This window comes from Ipomoea nil, unplaced genomic scaffold (assembly GCF_001879475.1).
Source record: "Ipomoea nil cultivar Tokyo-kokei standard unplaced genomic scaffold, Asagao_1.1 scaffold1250, whole genome shotgun sequence".
NCBI classification, from domain to species: domain Eukaryota; kingdom Viridiplantae; phylum Streptophyta; class Magnoliopsida; order Solanales; family Convolvulaceae; genus Ipomoea; species Ipomoea nil.
This window is the reverse complement of record NW_017617678.1, coordinates 289,681-312,650: the sequence shown is the minus strand read 5'-3', so window position 1 is coordinate 312,650 and position 22,970 is coordinate 289,681. Positions and strand designations below refer to the sequence as shown.

The 22,970-nt window shown below is 32.4% G+C and overlaps 2 protein-coding genes across 7 annotated transcripts; one reads left to right on the top strand and one right to left on the bottom strand.

Moving 5' to 3' along the window:
* Positions 1-824: 824 nt before the first annotated feature.
* On the top strand, positions 825-11,732 carry LOC109184170 (transcription factor BIM1-like). Of its 6 annotated transcripts, none has more exons than XR_002054723.1 (13): positions 825-1,125; positions 1,221-1,487; positions 1,619-1,687; positions 7,274-7,585; positions 8,420-8,525; positions 8,610-8,743; positions 8,833-8,941; positions 9,322-9,391; positions 9,497-9,592; positions 9,701-10,152; positions 10,654-10,786; positions 10,878-11,228; positions 11,298-11,732. XR_002054723.1 is itself a non-coding variant. In XM_019334214.1 (13 exons), exons 2-13 carry the CDS (start codon positions 1,451-1,453, stop codon positions 10,983-10,985), a joined length of 1,446 nt encoding a protein of 481 aa, XP_019189759.1. In that variant the 5' UTR covers positions 825-1,125; positions 1,221-1,450; the 3' UTR covers positions 10,986-11,732. The 6 variants fall into 6 exon arrangements, 5 of the variants coding, with proteins under 5 accessions (XP_019189759.1, XP_019189758.1, XP_019189757.1 ...); XM_019334214.1 differs by having other exon boundaries at positions 9,701-9,709; positions 9,890-10,152; positions 10,878-11,732; XM_019334213.1 differs by having other exon boundaries at positions 9,701-10,045; positions 10,082-10,152; positions 10,878-11,732.
* Positions 11,733-18,316: 6,584 nt separating this feature from the next.
* Positions 18,317-18,812, bottom strand: LOC109184094 (nuclear transcription factor Y subunit B-3-like). Its single transcript, XM_019334135.1, has one exon. It carries the CDS (start codon positions 18,737-18,739, stop codon positions 18,317-18,319), a length of 423 nt encoding a protein of 140 aa, XP_019189680.1. The 5' UTR covers positions 18,740-18,812.
* Positions 18,813-22,970: the final 4,158 nt, after the last annotated feature.

The following is a 22,970-nucleotide window of genomic DNA, read 5'->3' as shown; positions in this document are numbered from 1 at the left end:
AACAGCCGAAGGCAATTTGGCCGTCTAATTTCTCCAAAACATGCTTCCTTTGCTATTAATTTTAATTTTTTATGTATTTAGATGCTTTCAACAATATTCAAAACGATTTTACAATCACTTATGTAAATAATTTGTAAGAAAAAACTAGAGGAACCTTATGTTTTATTAGTGAATTTCACAATTTTTAATTTAAATTTTTTAAAAAATAAAAAATTTAAAATTTTAAAAAAATTTAAAAAATAATAATAAAATATGCACTAGGCGCCCCCGGCGCCTAACGTTTTTTGCAACCTTGGTCACAATGCCAAAAAAGTTAATTAATTAATTAAAAGGAATATTTAGCGTTAAAATGAACTAATTTTAAAATTTACTAAATTAATCAAATTAATAATAAATAAATATATCATATAATCAAGTTTTGGTTAAATGAAAATTTGATTTGAAATTAATTGAATAATTACTTCTAAAAAAATACTTTTTTGTCATATACCACTTCTTTTCTTAATCACAATATGACTAAAATATTCAATCTTTTTATTTTTGGAAAGAACCACAGAAATATATATTTTTTTTAAATCTATTTCTTTAAAAACAAATCTATTTACAAAGAAACAGGTACGGACCTATAGATTTAGAGGGATTGCCTAAACAGGAAAGAATAATCTGTATTTCCGTACACGTCAACGAAACGGCGTTCCCCGATAAACACCGTCAACAGAATTCCCAAACGCCGTTAATCCCTACTCGCCGTCATCGTTCAAACGGCGTTTTCACTTCCTTCACGAAACGGAGTAAGCGTTGGTTCCAGCATTCAGAGAAAAGAACGCAACACAACGCATGCCTTTAAAAACATCTCTTTCACCATAGCCGAAAGAAACGAGAGTATCAGAGAGAGAGAGAGAGAGAAAGAGAGACAATATATATAGAGAGAGAGAATATAGAGAGAGAAATACAGAAATCAAAGTCGAGCAAACATATCTTTGGTTGGGAAAAGAAAGCTTAATTTAATCCGATAGGTATATATATTAGCGAGGCCTAAAAAGCAAATGAAAAAATCCTGAAATTTCAACGATTGAAATCACTTCCTTGTTACGCACGTGGAATTCTGAGAGCTCGATCGGTTTGGTAGGTTTTGATTTCAGTAAATTGTTACTTCAATTCTCTTGATGTTGTATGTTCTGGATCTTCCTCCTTCTCATTTCCTCTGCTTTCTTCTTCAGTTGCATTTCGAGTTGAATTCTGCGTAATTGGATTGAAGGATGTGAATCTGTCTGGAATTTGAATGCGACTCCAACTGATTCCGCAGCGGATCTGAGCGACGGTTATAGAAATTGAATTTCGAAATTCTGAGATTTCACGTGGATATATGATCGTGAATTCAGTTGAATTTTGCTGTATTATAATACACTACTGTTTTTTAAGAAATCGCAACCTGTAGAACAATTTGTAGATGGAGCTGCCTCAACCTAGAGCTTTTGGAACTGAAGGTAAACTTTTTGAATTATATGATTTTTTTTTTTTTTGAAAACTTGAATTATATGATGATGAAGAAGAAGAAGGGAAAGTAGTGAATTACAGCGAGTTTGAATTTGATTTGAAATTTGTGATTTTATCACAGGCGGAAAGACAACACATGACTTTCTTTCACTGTATTCATCCCTCGAGCAAGATTCCAGACCTCCCCAAGGTAAAATTTTAGTCCATGCAGAAAGGTTTAGCTTTTACTTTTTCAAAAATTTAAAATTCTTTTCTGAATTTATATATACAAAATATTATTTTCCTTTAATTGTGTCAAGTTTCTTTTCTTTTATTTTTTTTTTCTTTTTAATGGGGAAATTTTGAATTCAGTCATTTGTATATTTTTATAATAGCATTTGATTTGATATGGTAATTAAGTTTATCCAATTTGATATTTTTTTAAAGTTCATCCTAACTTATTAATGATTTTTTTTAATACTATTAATGATTATTTATTTGTAATCTAGTGGTAAAGGTTGTCCTATTAATGCAGTAAATTCCAGCATTAGTATAATCTTGACGAAAGTAAAATTAATATATGCAATTTTCTCTTTAACATTATCCCTCAATACATAAAAGAAATAAAAAGTAAAAGCATTTTCTTCTTTTTCTTTAATATTTTGGGCTTTAGTCATTTTGGGATCATCACCTTTTGTCCTCCTCTCTTTTGTCACTTTTTTTTTTTTTTTTTTTTAATTGATTTTGAGGTGGGGGTGTTCCCCCATAAGTGCAAAGTCATGGCTCATGTAGAATCATATAAAGCCGATATAATTTTATTTTATTATTATTTTTTTTTTGTTGAAACCAAGCTGATATAAATTCTTGACAGCAACCTCATATAAGTGTATGTGTACATATTTTTAATTTTCAATTTTGATACTTTTCTTTTCTAAACTTTTAGACTTTGATTGACGAAGGTTTCAATTTTTTTTTTTTTTAAATTTAAGTGCAAATTTTTTAATTGTGATATGCAAATTTTGATGGAAAATGGAACTGTCCAGACCACCGGTTACTCGGGCACGAGCGGTGTATATAATGTAGGGACCATTTTTTTAAAGATTATGGTCTACATAGCTGTGTGAATCACAAAAATAAATACATTATTTGTGTATATAAAATACATTATTTAAATACTGAAAATATATTATTTTTACTATTAAATAATGTATACACAAATAAGTACTTTTAGTATATTAAAAACATACCTTGTATTCATTGAAACTATATTATTTTGAATACTGTCAAATAATGTACATTCAGTATGCAAATAATATACTTTTAGTATATTAAAAATTTATATTGTATTCATGATTCACACAGCTGTGTGAGCAATGGTCTACAGAAAAATTTGCCTTAATGTAGTGGGCAATTTATATCATAGACTAGGGTCCACATAGCACTGTGAACCTTGGAGCAAAACGATGAGGTACAGAATTCATACTCGTAAGGTACATAATTTCATAACATAAAATACACAAAATTAAAACACAAGATACATACACATGTTATATATTTACTTATTTTTCAAATATGATTTAGGTACAAAATTTGTGTTTATAGGCATAGAATTTCACAACACAAGATACAGAAATTCATAACATAAGACACAACTACTAATTTATTTTGAGTACATAATTCATATTATTAAAATACAAAAATTTTATAATACAAGATACAAAAACTCACAACATAAAATATATACACATGCATGAGCGCTTACCTTGTCCATGAAATAAGGATGGAATATAGTGTGACCCCAGCCTGTATTGCTGAAATTGTTGATGGGTCAGGGCCATGTGCTTTGGGTGGGCCACTTGCCTTGAGAGGCTGACACCGCTGAATCAAGAAAAGGATGGGGGCTGAAACTGGACTGGACTTGATGCCATTCAGAGAGAGTACTTGGGAATTGGGCACGTGTGTTACGGCCTGGGTAATCTTGGTAGGCCCATTTGAAAGCACCATTTGATATCATTGATTGGGAGAATATGTGTGCATGCCATGTCACATGCACTTGATTTTCTCCAAATTCATACATATATATATTTTTTGAATGTACTCAGAGTTTCCACAGTCATTAAATTCATACATATATTTGGTTAGTGGTATTAGGAAGTTCCTGCACTGGTATACACCAAGGTGCACTAGGCATATAAGCATACATAGGCTAGTAGTTATACTAAGAAAACCCGGATGTGGAATATTGGGATTTTCGTATATAAGCTAATATTCTTGAACTACACAGTATAGATGGTGGATATTTATTTTTGACTTGCATCTAAATATTTGGTGAGAGAGAGAGAAAAAAAAAAAAAAAAAAAAAAAAAAAAAAAAGAGTGGTCCTGCTCCTGATTGGCTAGGAACTTGATAGTGGCAAACCAATTTGCTCTTTCTTTTCTTTTGTTTGTTTTTATTTCTTTATATTTATATAATATATAATTTAAATTATTATGGTTAAATGATATAGGATTTGTAAATATTTGGGTGAAGGATACTAATGATGAGAAGAGGATGTATTTGTATATATATATATATATATATATATATATATATATATATATATATAGGGAAGGGTTCATGTGCGGATATAGCTTCCTGTGCGGTTAGATCTGAGCCGTTGATCAAATCTAAATCAACGGCTCAAATTAATGAAAATTAAAAAAAAAAAAAAAAAACGCGTGTTTGGAAGAAAGCCACGCACGTTAAGTGTTAGATCTTAAGTACAAATTCACGCACATTAAGTACAAAATTCACGCACATTGTTGGACAAGAAGACGCGCTTTTGGTAGACGCCTTTGGTTTTGGTAGATGACGCTTTTGGTTTTGGTAGACGCTTTTGGTAGACACTTTTGGTTTTGGTAGACGCTTTTGGTCATTTAGACGTGCTCATGCTTCTTCATCCAACACACATTAAGCACAATCTCACACACATTAAGCACAAAATCCATGCACTTTAAGTATTAACTCACAGACTTTAAGTTTCAACAATTACAATTACTGATATTAATCACTACCCTCATGCACATTAAGCACAAACCCTACGCAAATTAAGCACAAACTCCACTCACATTAAGAACAAATCTCACGCACCTTAAACACAAAAGCCCACACTTTAAGTTTTACTAACTACTCACATTAAGCACAACCCCACGCACATTAAGCACAAAACTCACGCACCTTACGCACAAACCTCACGCATCTTATATACAAAACTCACACACATTAATCACAAATCCGCTCACATTAATGTTGACCTAAATACAAAAATTACAAAATTGCCACCGCTTTTTTTTTTTTTAATTTTGGTAATCCTGGACGTTGATTTAAGCAAGATGAATGGCCTAGATTAAACCGCACAACCGCACCAGAACCTAATTCTATATATATATATATATATATATATATATATATATATATATATATATATATATATATATATATATATATATATTAAGTGATTATATGTCACAAGTGGACTCCACACTATTTTAATACATTATGGATGCCCAAATTACTTAGAAGAAAAAATGGATGGGTGAGAAGAAAATAAAGAAGATAATAGGATTTTCCAATCCTTTCATAGTTTCATAGATCAGGAAAATAGATCATTGGAGCATTAATCTTGTGGACAATTTGATTCTTGACTTGACTAATAACATGTTGTTGGTTGCAAGGAAGGAATTAGGGGGAAAAGATTTGTAATTCAATAAAATAGGAATTCAAATTTCATTGTTTGATAAGTAAAAATATAATTTTGGATAATTTCAATTATAGTGTTTGGTATATATGAAAATTGAAAGGGAATAATAAGTCATATAAAGGCCAAAATGTCGGTATAATTGCAATTCATATGAAAAGATAGATTATTAGGGAGAGCAATTTGGTCCTCACATTCCAAATTGTTTTCCCGTGAATTATATGGAATTGCAATTCTTAGGGGAGGTGAAACTTACAATTTCTCAAATTTGAAGAATTATACTTTCATAGAATTGCAATTACTCATAGCCAAACTTTAAAATTGTTCATTTCTTGAAATTAAGTGGAAAAAATTACAATTCTTCTCTACCAAACATCCCATAATAGATAAAAATTTCATGAGCAACATGACTAACTAGAGTTATTAGGTTAGAACTCTTATTAAAGTATAACATAATTTACTCTTTAATACTATAACACAAAATGAATTCTATTCACCCCTAAAATATTATCCCTCATAATTTTCCTCTTAACATGACACTGTTTGATTGGCTAATTTACTTTTTCATTAAAAGTTGGTGGAGTCAACCAATTCGTGACACACAATATGTATATATTTAAAATTTTAATTACAAGATCTCTAAATGGTCCTCTAATTTTTCACTTGGGTGTGTTGAATACTCAATTGAAAGGTTTCTAGACTCAAATGGCTTGATCTTGAATGGAAGTTTGGATGGATCAAAATGCATTAAGATCATATTGTGAGCTCAATAAACTTGAAAGCTTTCCAGGATGTACCCTCAAGGGGAGCCACAAAAGTGTCATCTGAGCCCAAGGTGTTTGACTGTTAATCAAAATATATTCAAATATGCAAATATTAAAAAATAATCATATTTATAAAATTTTCAGTGTCATATTGAGAATTTATAAAGGGAAAAATTAGGAGGGGTAAGAAGCATTTTCTTTTATGAAAACGATGTTATGTTAAATATCTTTCTTATTGTCACTTGCATCATGCTAGCTATTATCAAAGGAAAATACTACATATACTCTCATTTCTTACTCCCTCTAACAAATTCTTGATGTAGACATATTTTCTGGGACCCACATGATGAAAATAACCAATCTTTGTTTGTCATGTCATGAAGTACAAGTGAGAGAGTAGAATTTGGGAGTAGATATAATAGAACTCATTATCAAATGATAAGTTCAAACAATCTCCTTGAAGAGTTTGTGAATCTGAATCTCAGAGGAAGATGTACTGAATACTGATTTCATTCTAACTGCCAATTTGTTCCTTTTCTGCTCCATTGCATTTAACCAAACATCTTATTCCGGACATGTTAAAACTTGGAAGTGGAAAGTATCTTCAATGAAAAAAAGTTTTTGAATCCGAGAAACTTGCTATGTTTTAAAGAAAAAGTAGGAAAATGATTTATAAAAAGAGTTAATACCAAAAATGGTCCTTGACTATAGTAGTTTTTCTCAATTTCGTCCTAAACGACTTTGGTGACCTAATATCGTCCCAGATTTTTGTGTTTCGCGCAATTTAGTCCCAGACTTTTGTGCTTTTGCTCAATTTAGTCCATCATTTGTTATTCTGTCCATTTGGTGTTAAATAAATAGACAATTAAGTAATTTTAATATTGGCATCTCTTTACTCATAGACATGTGAACTGCGAAATCCTTTTTTTTTTTTACGAATTACTCCCATAATTACTCCTAAAACTGCGAATATAAAATTTGATTTGCAGGTCCGGGAGTAATTCTGGGTGTAATTCGTACAAGAAAGAGAAATTCCGCACTTCACAAGTTGAAAGTAAAGAGAGATCAATATTGACATTACTGAATTGTCCCTTTATTTAACACCAATTTGACGGAATAACAAATGGAGGACGAAATTGAGCGAAACACAAAAGTCTAGGACGATATTAGGTCACCAAAGTCGTTTAGGACGAAATTGAGAAAAACCACCATAGTCGAGGACGATTTTGGATATTAACTCTTTATAAAAATGTTCCATTTCTCATTAGCTACTGAGCCACTGTACATGCGATAACAGGTGGCTTCCTTAGAACTCATGACTTCTTGCAACCACTAGAAGGAGCAGGGAAGAGTGTGGGCAAGGAAGAAATTGATGATGAGGTTGAAATGAGAGATGTGGAGAAGCCTCTTCCACCAGCTCATCCTGCAGTGGAGCATGTTCTTCCTGGTGGCATTGGGACCTATAGCATTTCTTACCTGCACCAAAGGTCTCCAAAGCCAAATGATGAAAACTCAGACTACAGTTCTTGCACAAGGAATGAATCCACTTTGAAGAAGGGAATGGCAAAGAAGGATAATTTTGCTGGAGATTTCAGAGCTGTTCTAAGAGGTGATGATGAACATTCACTTCATTTTGCGGCTTCCCATTTCTATTTTCCTCAAGTGTGATAGCTGATAAAGTTATAATATATTCTCTCTATTTGCATGTTTTAAGAGTTTAGTCTCACTACAAGAAATAGTTCATTATGATGTGGATAGATTCCTTGTGCGCACCGACATTTGGTGTTATTTAATGAGCCATTGGCATTTGGTCCTATTTAATGAGCCGGCACCGGCATTTGGTCTTATTTAATGAGCCATTGGCATTTGGTCCTATTTAATGAGCCGTTGAGTCACCCTGATTTACATCATTCCAAATGTTTTGTCTGGCCGGAGTGTGGGGGCTTTAGGAGGTGGGGATTCAACCTTTCGGGGGGAAGAAGTGAGTCATTGAGTCACCCTAATTTACATCATCCCAAATGTTTTGTCTGGCCGGGGTGTAGGGATTCAACCTTTCGAGAGAAGAAGAAATAACTCATTATTTTGTTGACGAAAGAAATCAGCAGCCACTACCCGATGGTGTAAACCAGCTTAGGTTGTCCATATCCCTTAATTTGGTCGGCGGAGTATACAACCCCTACTCAATTCGAGACCACAAAGGGGTTAAATGGTTAATGTTCACTTGTCTACTAATTCTGTGGTAAGCATAGTGCAGAGCGCTGAGATCAATGAAAGAAGGCTGGAATTCGAACTTGTGACCTTGTGGTTATAAGTTTGTATCATTAACCAACTTGGTTGGGGTTACCAGATGAGTTGTCCATCTTAAAACTGATCATGGAAGTGTTCAGTAAATGAAAATTTTTAATTTTTTTTTCCCCACTGAAATTTGATCTTTGGATGGCAGAAACAGGTATGAACAAAGGAGGAGGATCACAGCTTGGACAGCCATCACAAACACCCTCAAATCTTAAGAATAAAACTGCAACATTCAGTTCTTTCTTAGCCTCCCAGTCAGTTACCATTTTCCCCATTCATTTTGTCCTTCTGTACTGTTATGTTCTTATTTCATTTGTAATCCTGTGGTTCTCTTGCAGGCAATTTTCAGAACAAAACAATCAGAGCTTCTTAGACATGATCGCATCATCTAAAAGTGTGCGAGAAGATGACGGCGACTTAGAAGAAGAAGAAGAATTTGTCATTAAGAAAGAACAATCATTACACCCAAAAGGTTCTTTTTCACTTGTGTATGAGTAACTATTTAGTCTTTTATCATCTAGTTGTTGTCTTTTATAGTAAAAACAATGTTTCTTTATACAGGTAATTTGTCAGCTAAAGTTGATGAAAAAAGCAGTGATCAGAAGCCAAATACTCCACGCTCAAAGCACTCAGCAACAGAGCAGCGCAGGAGGAGCAAGATCAATGACAGGCAAGTTTTGTCATAGCTACACAATAAAGAATGCATATGAATATTAGTTATTTTAATAGGTCTCTATTCAAAATAAGCTAGCTAGGTATATCGTTGCTTCGTTGGTAGGATCAAACACTTACCGCTAACAATTCCCCCTCTCAACCCCTGTCAATCTTAGTGCACACATGTAACCTGGCTCTGATACTAGTTAGATCAAACGAAAGCGCAACTTTATTTTCTTATATCACCACATTTTTGAAAGGCTGGATGCTAGACTTGACCCTTTAATTTACTGGCCTCTGCCCAAAAATCCCCTAGCCACCAATTGCTTGACTTGGCCCTTCACGGGCCTCCGTCCAACATTTCTCATTATTTACATGTATGCCTTTATAATGCAGATTTCAGATGTTGAGAGGTATCATCCCTCATAGTGATCAAAAGCGAGATAAAGCATCATTCTTGTTAGAGGTTTGTGTGTATTGAATTGTTATGCCTGGCATATATGTATATATGATGCAAATGAAAATGCATTGAATATGAAACAATAATAATGGAAGTCTTAGCTTGATGCAGGTGATTGAGTATATTAAGTTTCTACAAGAGAAAGTACACAAGTATGAGGGATCCTATCAAGGCTGCAGGGACAATGAAACTTCAAAGTTGCCATGGGTGGGAAATCACATATTTTGTCTTTCTCCATATCTTCTCTACTTTATGAATTCTCAACAACTGTGTCATATGTCACATTTATTGGTGTCTTGATTTTCATTTAAACAGAGCAAATGCCATAGTGATGCTCAAGGTTATATTGATCATTCCCAAGGCAAAAATAATGTATCAGGTCCAGCACTGATGTTTGGTGCAAAATTTGGTGGGACCAGACCTTGGATCTCTCTGCCAATTCCCATCAGTGAGCAGAATATAGAATCAAACATGAAGCTAGCTTGTCCAAAGGAAAATGATCATCAGATTGAAAATAATGAAAAACCAGTCTCTCTTCCAATGCTCCCAAATGCATTTCCCTTTTGTGGCACAAGTAACATAGTGGCACAGCATTCACCTAAACTGGCACTTGGTAGAGATGCATCAACAACATCAAGGCATCAGTCTCAGTGTTCATCAGACAGATCACACATAACCAGTCAAGCAGTTGCAAGTGATAAATCAAAAGATGAGGACCTGACTGTAGAAAGTGGTACGATCAGCATCTCAAGCATGTATTCTCAAGGGTAAGAAATCATTTTCTCAATATTTGATCTTGGCGCCTTGTGACCCTAGCCCACAAGAAAGTAAACCAGCCTAGGTTACCCATTACTGACCGGCCCAAATCAAGGGATCAAAAATTCAAACTCGTGACAAAGGACGGAACTACAGTGGGAGTAACTGCCCCCCTTCCCCACCCCCACCCCCACCCCTTATATAGTCCTTAGCTATATATATATATATATATAGTACATGTTTTAGAGTATAACTATAAGAAAACATATATAAATAAGAGTTGAGTTAGATAAGTTGGTCGATTATGTGTTTTATTTGTTTTAATGTTTCGTCTTCACTGGAAAAAATTTCTGGATTCGCTCTACTCATGACCTTGTGGTTACAAGTGTGTATCTCTTGCCATCTTGGTTGGGGTTACCCTTACATTGTATATTTGAGTATAGAATTAAATGTGGTTGTTTTATATGTCTAGTTTGTAATTGGTACTAAGAGATATATTGGCTTTTGTTCAGGTTGTTAAACACTCTCACCAAAGCACTTGAGAATTCTGGAGTAGATTTGTCCCAAGCCAGCATCTCAGTACACGTTGATCTTGGGAAGAGATCAAACGGCAGATTGAATAATTCTTCTGCATCCACACTCAAGGTATCCATCCTGTTCTCTGACTATAAAATTCCACACATTTTAATTATTGCAGTAATTATTTCTACATTCAAGCTTGATTATATTCTCTCAGGGTGATGATGTTTCTACAAGCAATCAACCAATGCCACACTCCATTACAAGCACCAGCCAAGGTGAGTGTGGCCAAGCCCAGAAAAGACTAAAAACAAGCAGAGGCTAAGCTGACATAAAGAACCAAGCATTTTCCACAATTTACTTGTTCATGGTTTGCTATTTATAACTAGTGGTATAGATATAGAAAACTACCCAAAGGAGATGGGTGATGAGTGTACATGATTAGTCTGCACAGAGCACAGGTTGTGTCCTTAACCAATTAACCAGCCTCCCTTATTCATTAATTGAGAGTTGTAGTAGTGGGATAACCCATCCAAGATGGCAAGAGATCCACACTTGTAACCACAAGGTGAGTTCTGATCTTTGTCCCCTTGGTTTGAGCCTGATTGGTAACATAGACTAATTTACTTCCTTGTAGTCCTTTGCTGGCTAGGGTCACAAGGTCGGCGGAGATTACTCACACTCGAAAAGGTTGTAGGGATAACTACATCCAAGATGGCAAAAGATCCACACTTGTAACCACAAGGTCACGAGTTCATATCCTTGTCCCCTTGATTTGAGCGGGATGGGTTAGCTAGACTGGTTTACTTCCTTGTAGTACTTTGCCGGCTAGGGTCACAAGGCGGAGATTACTCACACTTGACGGTTGTTGGGTTTCCCTTGTCATCCAAAAAAAAAAAAAAGTAGTAGTAGTAGTAGTATAATTCATGTATTTTTGTGGAGGAGAGACTTCCATGCATGGTGATGTTGAGAAGCTGTCTTTTTTAGTTTAAGGGTTCCATTCATTCCATGTGAAGCTCAATACTCTTATTTGCAGATTGATTTTAGTTCATATGATGATTTCAGAATTGAAGTTGGGTTCTTAAATACTAGTAACAGGATTTTCATTAAGCAGCATTTCCAAAATTTTCTTTTCTCAGGGGAGTGGATAAAATCTCTACACTAATTCATCTTCAACATCAGTATTAATTTATTCCACTACACACATCTGAAGAGACATGTGCTGCTAATGAAAATAAAAAATGAAGCAAATGAGTATCAAATATGCCTTCAAAGTAATTTGGTACACTAAAAAAATAAAGAATTCAATTCACTATTTTGAAAATTTTCAGGGCTCATTTGAAGGATAAATTCAATATCCACTATTGAGTATGACCTATTTTATTTATCATAAAAATGTAATATTTTTAAAAAGAAAATTTAACTTTTAGTTTCTCGATTATGGACTATTAGTCAATTTATGACCAGTCTTTTGTTTTTTACATTGTTGGCCTTTAATTCTCAACTCAATTGCTAAATTTGTCAAACAAATAATAAACTTCAAAAACACTATCTATAATTAGGGCTATTTTGAAACACTTTTCTCATAGTAATACCAAATGATAAATTTTTATTTTCTTTATGTTTTCACTCTTTCCCTTCAATTACTTCTCACAGTCATACCAAAGGTCAACAAGGGTCTTAGGACCCCAACCAATTAAGTTCATCGAGTTGTTTGCTTGATAATTACTCTGTATAAAGTTTTAAGTTCGATTTTTAGTGGGAGCGGCATATTGACATTTTTTATTTTAGCATGTTAGCTATGGACAACCTAAATTGGTTTATCTCATTATAATTCTTTGACTGGTTAGGACACAAGGTGGATTTCATCCTCGGATATTGACTACGAGTTTCTCTTGTTTTATTTCTAGATTAGCAAATAAGCTTGCTCATGCTTTGACAAGAGCAGTGGTTTTTTCAATCTGGTCCTCGTATTTGGTTTTCTACTTATCCTTCATGTATTCAACATTTGATTATTGATGCTTACTATATCCTTTTTTTTAAAAAGAAAAAAAAAAAGTGTAGATCCGACAAACTGCATTGTGGATCCTAATCCAGATTATGTACATGTATTTAACATATTATGTATTAGTTTTAACATTGTTATAAGTTCATAATATGTGAACTATAGCTAAATAAATTGGAGGTATATAATATTTTTAACTCTAAATACATAATTTGAAAAACATCCACAATGCACATGCTAAATCATGGTTCATGATATTATGATTGATTTTTTGCCTGATTAAAATTAAATAGAAATGGCAAATGAGTCAGGCTGAACCAACTCTGCCCACTACAATAGGGCTTGGACTGACCCTGAAACTAAATATGTTTGGTCCAACTCGGCCACTTGACCCACTAACTGGCAAATTATGGTCCACACAATGTTATGTGAACCATAATAAAATGTACATTTTTAATATATTAAATGTACATTATTTTTGTATTGTATGTACATTATACAATGTAATGTATATTAGTACAAAAATAATGTATATCTCCTGAATACAATATACATTATTTTTATACTAAATGTACATTTTTTTCTATTGAATATATATTATTTTACAGTATACAAAATATGATCTATACAATTTGTATAGACCATGATCCACACAATAATGATTGCCACTAACTTGCCCCAATAAAGCTTAATAGAAGTGGCAAATTAGTCTGCTGAACCAACTAATATGTGGCATGACAATATTCAAAAACTAATAAGTAGCTACATTCCTTCTTTATATAAGATATTGTTGGTAAAATCATCACCTATTATCCAATTCCAATCTTTTATGTAAAGTTTCAAGTTTGAATCTTGTAAACGGAGCAATAGCCATTAGGAGAACACCCCCATATAAGGCAATCATGGTCCACACATCTGTGTGGACAATATGATCAAATAATGTACGTTTAGTACATATATAATTTATTTTTAATATATTAAAAAGAAAAAATGGTGAGTTTGGTCCCTGAGTTATAATGGTAGTGACGATTCAGTCCCTGAGTCATGACCGTATCCATTTTAGTCCCTCAGTTATGAGCGAAGTGTCGCATTTGGTCCCTGACTGTTAAAATTGACGAAAAAATTAAAAAATATTTAAAATTTTAAGGGTAAAGTAGGAAATTCACATTTTATTCACTTTCTTATATTGAAACCACTTTTGCAACATTATTTTCAACTTCCCAGTATTCTATTTCAGGGTTCTTCAATTCCAAAAGCAATTCAATAATCTTCATATGACGAGTTAGTAACATGAGTCTCGTATAAGGAACCTGTGACTGATCAATACAAACAAGAGAATACTTGATCATTGTCTTCAAGCATTTAAAACACATCATCCTAAAAGTTTCTGATTTCTCTTACTAAACATAATAGTAAGAGAAATCAGAAACTTTTAGGATGATGTATTTTAAATGCTTGAAGACAATGATCAAGTGTTCTCTTGTTTGTACTGATCAGTCACAGGTTCCTTATACGAGAGCCAGGTTCCTAACAAGTCATACTAAAGTTATTGAAATGCTTTTAGAATTGAACAATCATGAAATAAGAGGCTAAGAAGTGAAAAATAATGTTGTGAAAGTGGTTTTGATATGAGGAGAATAAAATGTGAATTTCTTACTTTACCCCTCAAATTTTAAATATTTTTTAATTTTTTCGTTAGTTTTGTTGGTCGGGGACCAAATGCGCCACTTCGTTAATGACTGAGGGACTAAAAATGTATACGATCATAACTCAGGGACTGAGTCAGAACTTAGGTATAACTCAGGGGCCAAAGATGCAATTTTCCCTATTAAAAATGTATATTGTATTCAGGGAAAATATATTATTTGAATGCTGAAAATACATTATTTTGTATAATGTACATTCAGTACACGAATAATATACTTTTAGTATATATTAAAAATGTACTTTTTGTTATGGTCCACACAATGTGCACTATAGTCCACACAATAATTTGCCAGGTCCAATGAATTAAACCTCAAGAACGAAAAATACTATAATAATTTTGCCAATGATCTTGTGGTTTAATGGTATAAAATGACTCTTCCAATTAGAAAGTCATTGGTTCAATCCTTAGTGGGGTAATATTGACTCTTTATTTATGCTTCAGTAGGTTGAGAAAGTAGTTATAAACAAATACTATATCCTATAGCACTCAAAAAAAAAAAAAAAAAAAAAAAATACACCTATGTAGCATGGCAGATAATATCAACATTTTGGTTCATTATGTTCACTTGATTTATATTATATACAACAGAGTACTTGATAAATATTTTTTTGTGTTGAAATTTCTATTCATTAAAATTTCATTTCATTTATAAATACACTCCAAACCTTAGCTTTGCTTATTCCTTTATAACATAAGCTAAGTAGCTTAATAGCGTATTAATTTTCTTGGCAAGAAATGAAGTATACCTCATTTCATTGTCTTAATTCCTTTAAATAAACACACAAATATCATATCATATCTTATCTTCATCCACATTCCGAAACAATCCCAATCAAATTGGTCAGATAATTAAATTGCTCCCAAAGAAAACTCGATAAACTATTAACAATTTAGATTGATTTATCTTCTTATAGTCTTTTGCTAACGAAAACCATAAAGTATATTTTATCCAAATCACACTTTCAAATAGCGGCTGGAGGGTTTTTCCGTAAATCAAATGTCCCCATCTCCCCCATATTGTTCCTTAATTCATCAACCAACACTTCGTTTAATACACTATATTGCAATATATTTATTCTTTGAAATTGTTGAGAGCATGTGATATTGTGTGCTTGTTTCGTTTTGATGCATTCCATTAGTTGTTTTATTCTTCCGGTTAATGTCACCAAAAATTTACTCCGACCATGATGTGCTCCGAAAGAAACGTTTGATATTAGCACGAAATGACACAAATTAAATTATTTGAATATTCGCCACGTTTAAAATATATTTATATTAATATTTATAGTTATACCACTACCAACATTTTTTTTTAGCTTAAAGTAAACTATCACTACTACGGCATTTTTTAAGCTTAAAGTAAAAAATTCAAAATAATAACCCATTGTAGGCAAATTTCAAAAATTTGAAATAAAATAATTTCTCAAAAATTTCACTCCGCAATAACCAACAAAAATTCAATTCATCTAATGCACACGCTCTTTTTAAAATCGATTCGTTCGGTATATTTTGCTAATTTGATATATTTTAAAATATTAGTCAAATTAGGAGGTAAATAACCAATTTTTTTAAAAGGATAAATTAACATTTTGATCCCTTAATTGTTTCTCAATTGTTAATGTAGTTCTTAGTTTTCAATTTCAACCAATTGATCCCCGAAGTGTTTAAAATTTCGTCAATTAAACACTTCCAACGATCAAATTGACGAAATTTTAAAAATGTGAAAATCACTATTTTGGTCACGGAAAGGGTTTAATTGACGAAGTTATAAACAATTTGAGGATCAAATTGGTTGAAATTGAAAACTATGGACTACGTACATTGATGGTTGAGAAACAATTGAGGGACCAAATTGGTATTTAACGCTTTTCAAATAAAACTATTATGTGAACCAATATAATTTGATTATCAACAAAATATTTAATTCAATTAATGGTTAATTACAAGTATTTCAATTAATTAGACATTTTATCTCTCCCTTTTTATTTTTGATGAACAATATTTTGTTCACATGATATTGTCGGAAAAGCTCATACATGTAAATAGTTTGCAATATAATGTACGTTGGACCACCTAGAAATGGTTATAATTATAGGTGGATTTAAATTATCCATTAGTGCAATGAGCCGTGGATTATTGGCACTTAATTACTCCTGGAGAATAATGGATTCTTGGATCATTCAAACATATATAGAAGTATATTAATTGGGATTTTAAATCTTAATTGGATTCTTCATTTTGCACCCGATCCCAAATCAAGGATTTGACCCTTCCCCCTATCATATTTTATTTTATTTTATTGGAAAAATTAGTGTAGACTGTAGAATCTAGACTATGTCTGAGATAATATATGTTTACTTTGAAGTTTACGTGATGTGTTTAATAATAGTGTTGAGATATGAACTTGTAATAGGTATGGAAAAAACAAATTAAACTATTATTTTTCTAGAATACTATTTTGAAATATAATGGTAGTATGATTCATATTTTAAATCATTGTTGTGGTATTACAAATTTAAAGTTAATTCAAATTTAATTAGTTGATACTCATGATATTAGACCAAAAAAATAATTGTTAAAGGTTATGGCATTAGAGAACTAAAAGAAGAAAAAAAATAAAATTAACTAACTAAATGCAATAAACAAATTATCTTTTACAGTAAAAGTTCAAAATGATATACATACGATCTTTATTTATTTTTAAAATATATCATTGCTGAAAATTATGGAATTTCCGACCACCTGAAAGTGATCTTAAATCAAGTCGAAAGCCTTGTTCCGATCACTTTTGGTATCCGGAAAAATCTTTATTGCTATTTTTCGACCACTTTTTGCTTTCGACTTAATTTAAGATCACTTTCAGATGTTGGTCAAATAATTAGCCCGACTAAATACATAGCACTCAAAATTGAGCATCAAAGATTATAAATCATGAACTTTAAAAATCATTTGATTTTCTTACATTATTTTTATTTGTTAAAAATGTAGGTTAATTTTTTTTTTAATTTAATTAATCTTCTTTTGATTATTTAGAACAAAACTTAATATTTCAATTATGTTTTTGCATTATTGGAATGATTTAGGTCATTATGCTATTAATATTTTTTGTATTTTTTTATAATGGTACAATTGTACATTATTTTACAAATATTATACTATTATTTTTTTATTGAACAAAATTGTTCTTACATCATTGTCAGACCTGCGCGGTCTAACTACAAAGTTGTTGATCATAAATACAATTACACATGGACTCTAAAATGGTATGACCATTTTCCAAATAATTGACAATGTTAACATCCTACTGCTCCAATTGAACAAGTTTACACATCAGAATTTGATCAATGCATGAAAACTTTTAAAGAAATTTGTAAGTTAATTTTTACTATATCATTATAACAAATTAACAATATCTATTGTAACCATATAGGTATAGTTTGAATTATTTATTATCATCCTCTATTGACAACAATTGTAGCAATTGTCATTGACAAACGCTCAAAACAATTAGTAGCTACAACAAAAAATAATACATATGCATTTAATTAATTTAGAATTAGATGTCTATAATGCTTTATTTAAAAAAAAATTATTCATAATAAAAAAAATTAAAAGAAATATAATTTCATTAGTTATATTATTTTTATTTTCTACAATTCAAAGATTCATTACCTTCAAATTTATTAACTTATTATATTCACTACATACATTGTCCATCTTCTTTTTACATTATCTTGTAATTACATATCAAAGTTATAATGCAAAACATGTTATATATATTTATGAGTAAATTACACTTTTAGTCCTATGACTATAGGGGGCGTGTTAATTTCAATCCGTGACTTTTAAAACTAACAATTTAGTCCTTTAACTATGTTTTTTTTAGCAGATTTGGTCCTCCCGGCCAAATTTCGCCAGAAAAAGATAACACATTTTAAAGTATTTATAATTGGGGGCAACATGGTCCTTTCACGTCAGTTCTTCTTCTTCCATTACCGCCGCCGTCCTTTTCCTGCCGCCCCGCCATGGCGCTCTTTTCCCCTTCCATGTCCCTGGACCTTTGCAGGTATACCTTCAATGGCTCCACGTACTCTTCGAACCCCAGCGTCGTCATTGCCCATAGCAGGTCGTCGCCGTTGATCGTCTTCCGCTTCTCCCTCTGGCACTTGTACGACGCCTCTCCGGTGATGAAGCTTATGAACTCTGACACACACTCCTGGACTGTCTCCTTCGTGTTCGCAGGCAGCACCTTCTTCATAATACGGCTCACGTTCGCAATTGGGAGGAAACGGTCTTGCTCCCGTTGTGAGCTGTCGCCGTCGTGGCCGTCCCTGTGCCCTCCTGATTCGTTGTCGGAATCCGCCATTGAAAATAAGTTTTGGAGTATAAAAAAAAACGATATTAAAAAAATACGAAAACTATTTCACTAGGATTAATGAAGAAATGATGTGGAAGGACCATTTTGCCCCCAATTATAAATAATTTAAAATGTGTTATCTTTTTCCGGCGAAATTTGGCTGGGAGGACCAAATCTGCTAAAAAAAAACATAGTTAAAGGACTAAATTGTTAGTTTAAAAGTCACGGATCGAAATTAACACGCCCCCTATAGTCATAGGACCAAAAGTGTAATTTGCTCTATATTTGTTTACCAAGTATTTTATACAAATATAATAAATATTAATATTTTGTTCAATACTTTCACATGATAACCTACAACACACATCTCACAACACATGAAACATGTAGGGGAAAAACTACCAATACTATTTTGTAAGATAAAGAGTTCATATTACAACTAAAATCTCAGTCATATATACAACAAGACAAATCTAAAGTTTCATACACCATAATCTCATTGCATGATGAATCCCTCTATACTGTCACCACTAACCTAATTGCACATGACACACTACTAAAAAAAAAAAAAAAAAAAAAAAAAAAAAAAAAAAAAAAAAGGGAGGACATGTATTGAAGATAAAAACAATGACAATGCTACCCAAAAGAGAATTAAGAAGAATTAGAGAAATTTAAACCAAAAGTAGTATTTATTTAGACTATCGCTTTAAATTAAGTATTTAGACTAGCGTTATTACAAAGTTGCAAACATTTATTTTAATGACAATTATAATCAATATCTCATATATTATCTCGAATTTATATACTTTAAATTACCGATTTAAATAAACAAATTCAACATTTATTTACCTATGCACATCTCTTATATAACATTGCATTAATATACTTTGAAATACTTATTTAAAAATAATCATTGAGCATTATCTCATTCGCGCAAAGCGCGTAAAAAATTAGTACTTTAATAAAAGTTACTTTATGTTAACTTATCGTTCAAGTTCACTTGAATTAAGGGTTTTCAAAAAGTAAAAGATTTTAAAAATTATACAAGTCTATTCACCCCTTCCTGTCCCTCCCTGTAGACTTGTAACTCAAACCCCTCATGACCAACACAAACCTTCCCATCATCATTTTTAACTCATCTCATTGAAAGTTTGATCCAAGAAAATCATATTCTTCATTTTATCCATCCTACAAAGGTTTTCTTCCAATATACTTGAAACTTTGCTTTTAATCATATCCATCTCTAGTTCTTTTAAGCTTCATGTATAAAAACTTAGAAAGATTTCCCTACAAATTTATCATCCTCTAACCTTTCTAAGTTTAGATTGAGTCTTATTTGAGCACCAAATGTCATAGAGCTTCAATGTATACACTATTAGTCTAGCTGAGCTGAGAGACAAAATGTAAGGTGTATGATTTGTCATATTTGTTATGGTGTAAACATTGGATGTGTGAGAGGCAGTTTGTCCAACGCCAAGGATAGATATAGTTTATTGTGGCAACCTTGGCAATAAAGGGTGAATTTTTGTTATATCATTTGCTACGAAGGGGTAAGGGTCGACATAGAAGTGCTATCGGGGATGATGGTACACAAGGGACACATAAGACAGATAGTCGGTGTCTTGTCTTACTTTAAGTTACGAAAAATTAGTGTTTGTAGAAATGCTATCAACGCGATGAAGAGTGTGAACCCATCGGTGAAGGGTATTTATCCAGGATGGTAGCAGTGCCCACCAAAGAACAAGCGATTCGGAGAGTAGAGTTAGAAATCTTAAGGGATGTGCCCTTAGATAGTGGAGTAGGCATTATTGAACCACTATAAATTTGATGTTCTCTTTCCCTTTCTCCTTTAGATTTATGCATAGTTGTCATATATTTACCCTCACTTAGAATTGCATAAAATGGAGCTAAAGGAAAGGGGGGGGGGGGGGGGGGGGGGGGGGGAAAAAAGGTAAAAAAAAATGGGATCAAATGAGCTTGGACTGGAGTTATCAAATATCAACCAACAGGAAAAAAGATATTTTGCCAAATAAGCCCGCACAGCTTAACTCAGTGGTTTAGTAAGCAGTATGTAAGAGAAGAGACCAAAGTTTGAAACTTGACAACGGCAGTGTGGTAATTATGCTCAAAGTTGACAAATTCCTTGTGCGCACCGGTATTTGGCTATGTCTGCTGAGCCACTGAGTTACCGTGATTTACCTCCTCCCACGTATTCCATCGTCGAGTATGGGCGTGGTAGCCTTGAAGGTTGGGGATTCAACATTTTGGAAAAGATATTTTGCCAAATAATGTACAAAAAGCTTAGCTAAAGATAATTAATGACTGGCATGTGAATAAGTGCAAGACTATAAATTGTAGGAAATTTTTAGAATTCTATATATTTATATAGTACCATACCATACTCGATCTAAAAAATATAAATAAATAAAATCCATATCTAGAGGAGGTTCTCTTTTTTTTTTTTTTTTTTTTTTTTTTTCCTTTTTTCTTTTTTTGGACAAAAATAAGACATACAATTATATTTAAATATATTTATTTCTTTTTATTAAAGTTACAAAATAGTATTACTTTTGTTGTGCAAAAACAATGGCTGCTCTTATCAATATCACAAGAACTGTGATTAATGTTGTTGAAATGTTGAACATTGGCACCAACAATGGCTTCAATAAATTCTTTCAAACTGCAGCCAATTAAGAAATAAGAAAAAGAAATGCACTAAATTAGCACTTATGGTGACTGGAAATGAAGTGCTTCACCACAATAATATAATCGGTGAAGTGGGGGCAAAGTGGCGTAGTTTAAGGCATTCTTCTCCCCCACTTCACTTTATTTTACTGCTTAATCCGATGTATGATATGATACATGATAGGGCAATAACTCAAATCTCTTGCCAAGACCTTCTGGTTTAGTGACACCAAAATTGAATTTACATATGAGAAATTGTGGATTTGAACCTTAGTGGAAGTGGGCGAACGGATACTACATTGTAATAGAGTCACTAGCACTCCAAAAAAAAAAAAAAAAAAAAAAAAAAAAAAAAAAAAAAAACTCAAATCTCCTTATAGGTTTTTTTTTTTTTTTTTTTTTAAAAAAATATGTACTGATAATTTATTGCAAGGTAATATATGTTCTATACTTTCTCAAACATTTTCAGTCCAAAGAATTTAAGCCTCACTACCGAAGTTGGAACCTATAAACCAACCTCTAAGTCCCATCACACTACAAGGTAGTTGGTATAATCATTATACTTAGAACCATAATCATTACTGCATTATTGATGGTCCCAAAATCAACCATTATAAATCGCAAAACAAGGGTTCTGAGTCCTAGCCTGTGGCAAAAATTCAACTTATAAATGATGATACCTCACAAAATTACAAATTTATTTCTTTTAACTCTAACCCATCGCATATTTTAAATGGCTCTCAAGAAAAACTTGTGGCACTCCTAATTTGGACAGAATTTTACCAACCCCACCCAACCCATGACAGATTGACAAACCTTATCTAGGTGCCGGTGCAACTAAATCAAGTGTAGTAACATACCTACCCTGGTAAAATTCCATTCAAGTTAGATAGCTAGCCCTGATCCTAGGCAATTTATTGTAATTCGAAAGAGGAAATCACTATTTTGGTTCCTCAATTGTTTTTCAACTGCTAATGTAGTTTTTGGTTTTTAATTTCAAATAATTTAATCTTTTAATTGTTTAAAATTTTATCAATTAAACCCTACGAGGATCAAATTAAAGAAATTTTAAAAATAGGAAAATCACTATTTTGTCCCTCGAAAGGGTTGGTGAAATTTTAAACAATTCGATGATCAAATTAGTTGAAATTGAAAATTAGAAACTACATTTATAGTTGAGAAACAATTGAGGGACCAAAATGGTAATTTTTTCAATTCGAAATTAAAAGTGAAAATTTTTAGACAAAGAGGTTTTTGTTTTTTTTTTTTGTTTGGAAAATCTCACCATGTGATCTTACCCAGCAAAGGACCACAAAGAAATAAACCAACTTAAGTTGCTCATAACTAACTCACTCAAATCAAGAAAGTTAATAAGTCGCTCCTACTAGGAGTCAAACTTAAAACTTTGTGGTTGCCAAGCCAATAGACCAACTTGGTTGGAGTTGTTACGGGGTTTTAATTCTTTGAGGTATACTAATAATATCTACAATCTACAAACCTAATAAGAGCCAATAAAGTTAGGCCCCTAACGGGAACTAAAAAATATTGGTGTAAT

Bases quoted from the DNA above. Each gene is read 5' to 3' on its own strand.
- LOC109184170 (XM_019334212.1), top strand. From the start codon at position 1,451: ATGGAGCTGCCTCAACCTAGAGCTTTTGGAACTGAAG. The intron at 1,688-7,273 runs GTAAAATTTTAG...ATGCGATAACAG, and splicing joins AGATTCCAGACCTCCCCAAG to GTGGCTTCCTTAGAACTCAT. The intron at 10,153-10,653 runs GTAAGAAATCAT...GCTTTTGTTCAG, and splicing joins TCAAGCATGTATTCTCAAGG to GTTGTTAAACACTCTCACCA.
- LOC109184094 (XM_019334135.1), bottom strand. From the start codon at position 18,739: ATGGCGGATTCCGACAACGAATCAGGAGGGCACAGGGACGGCCACGAC.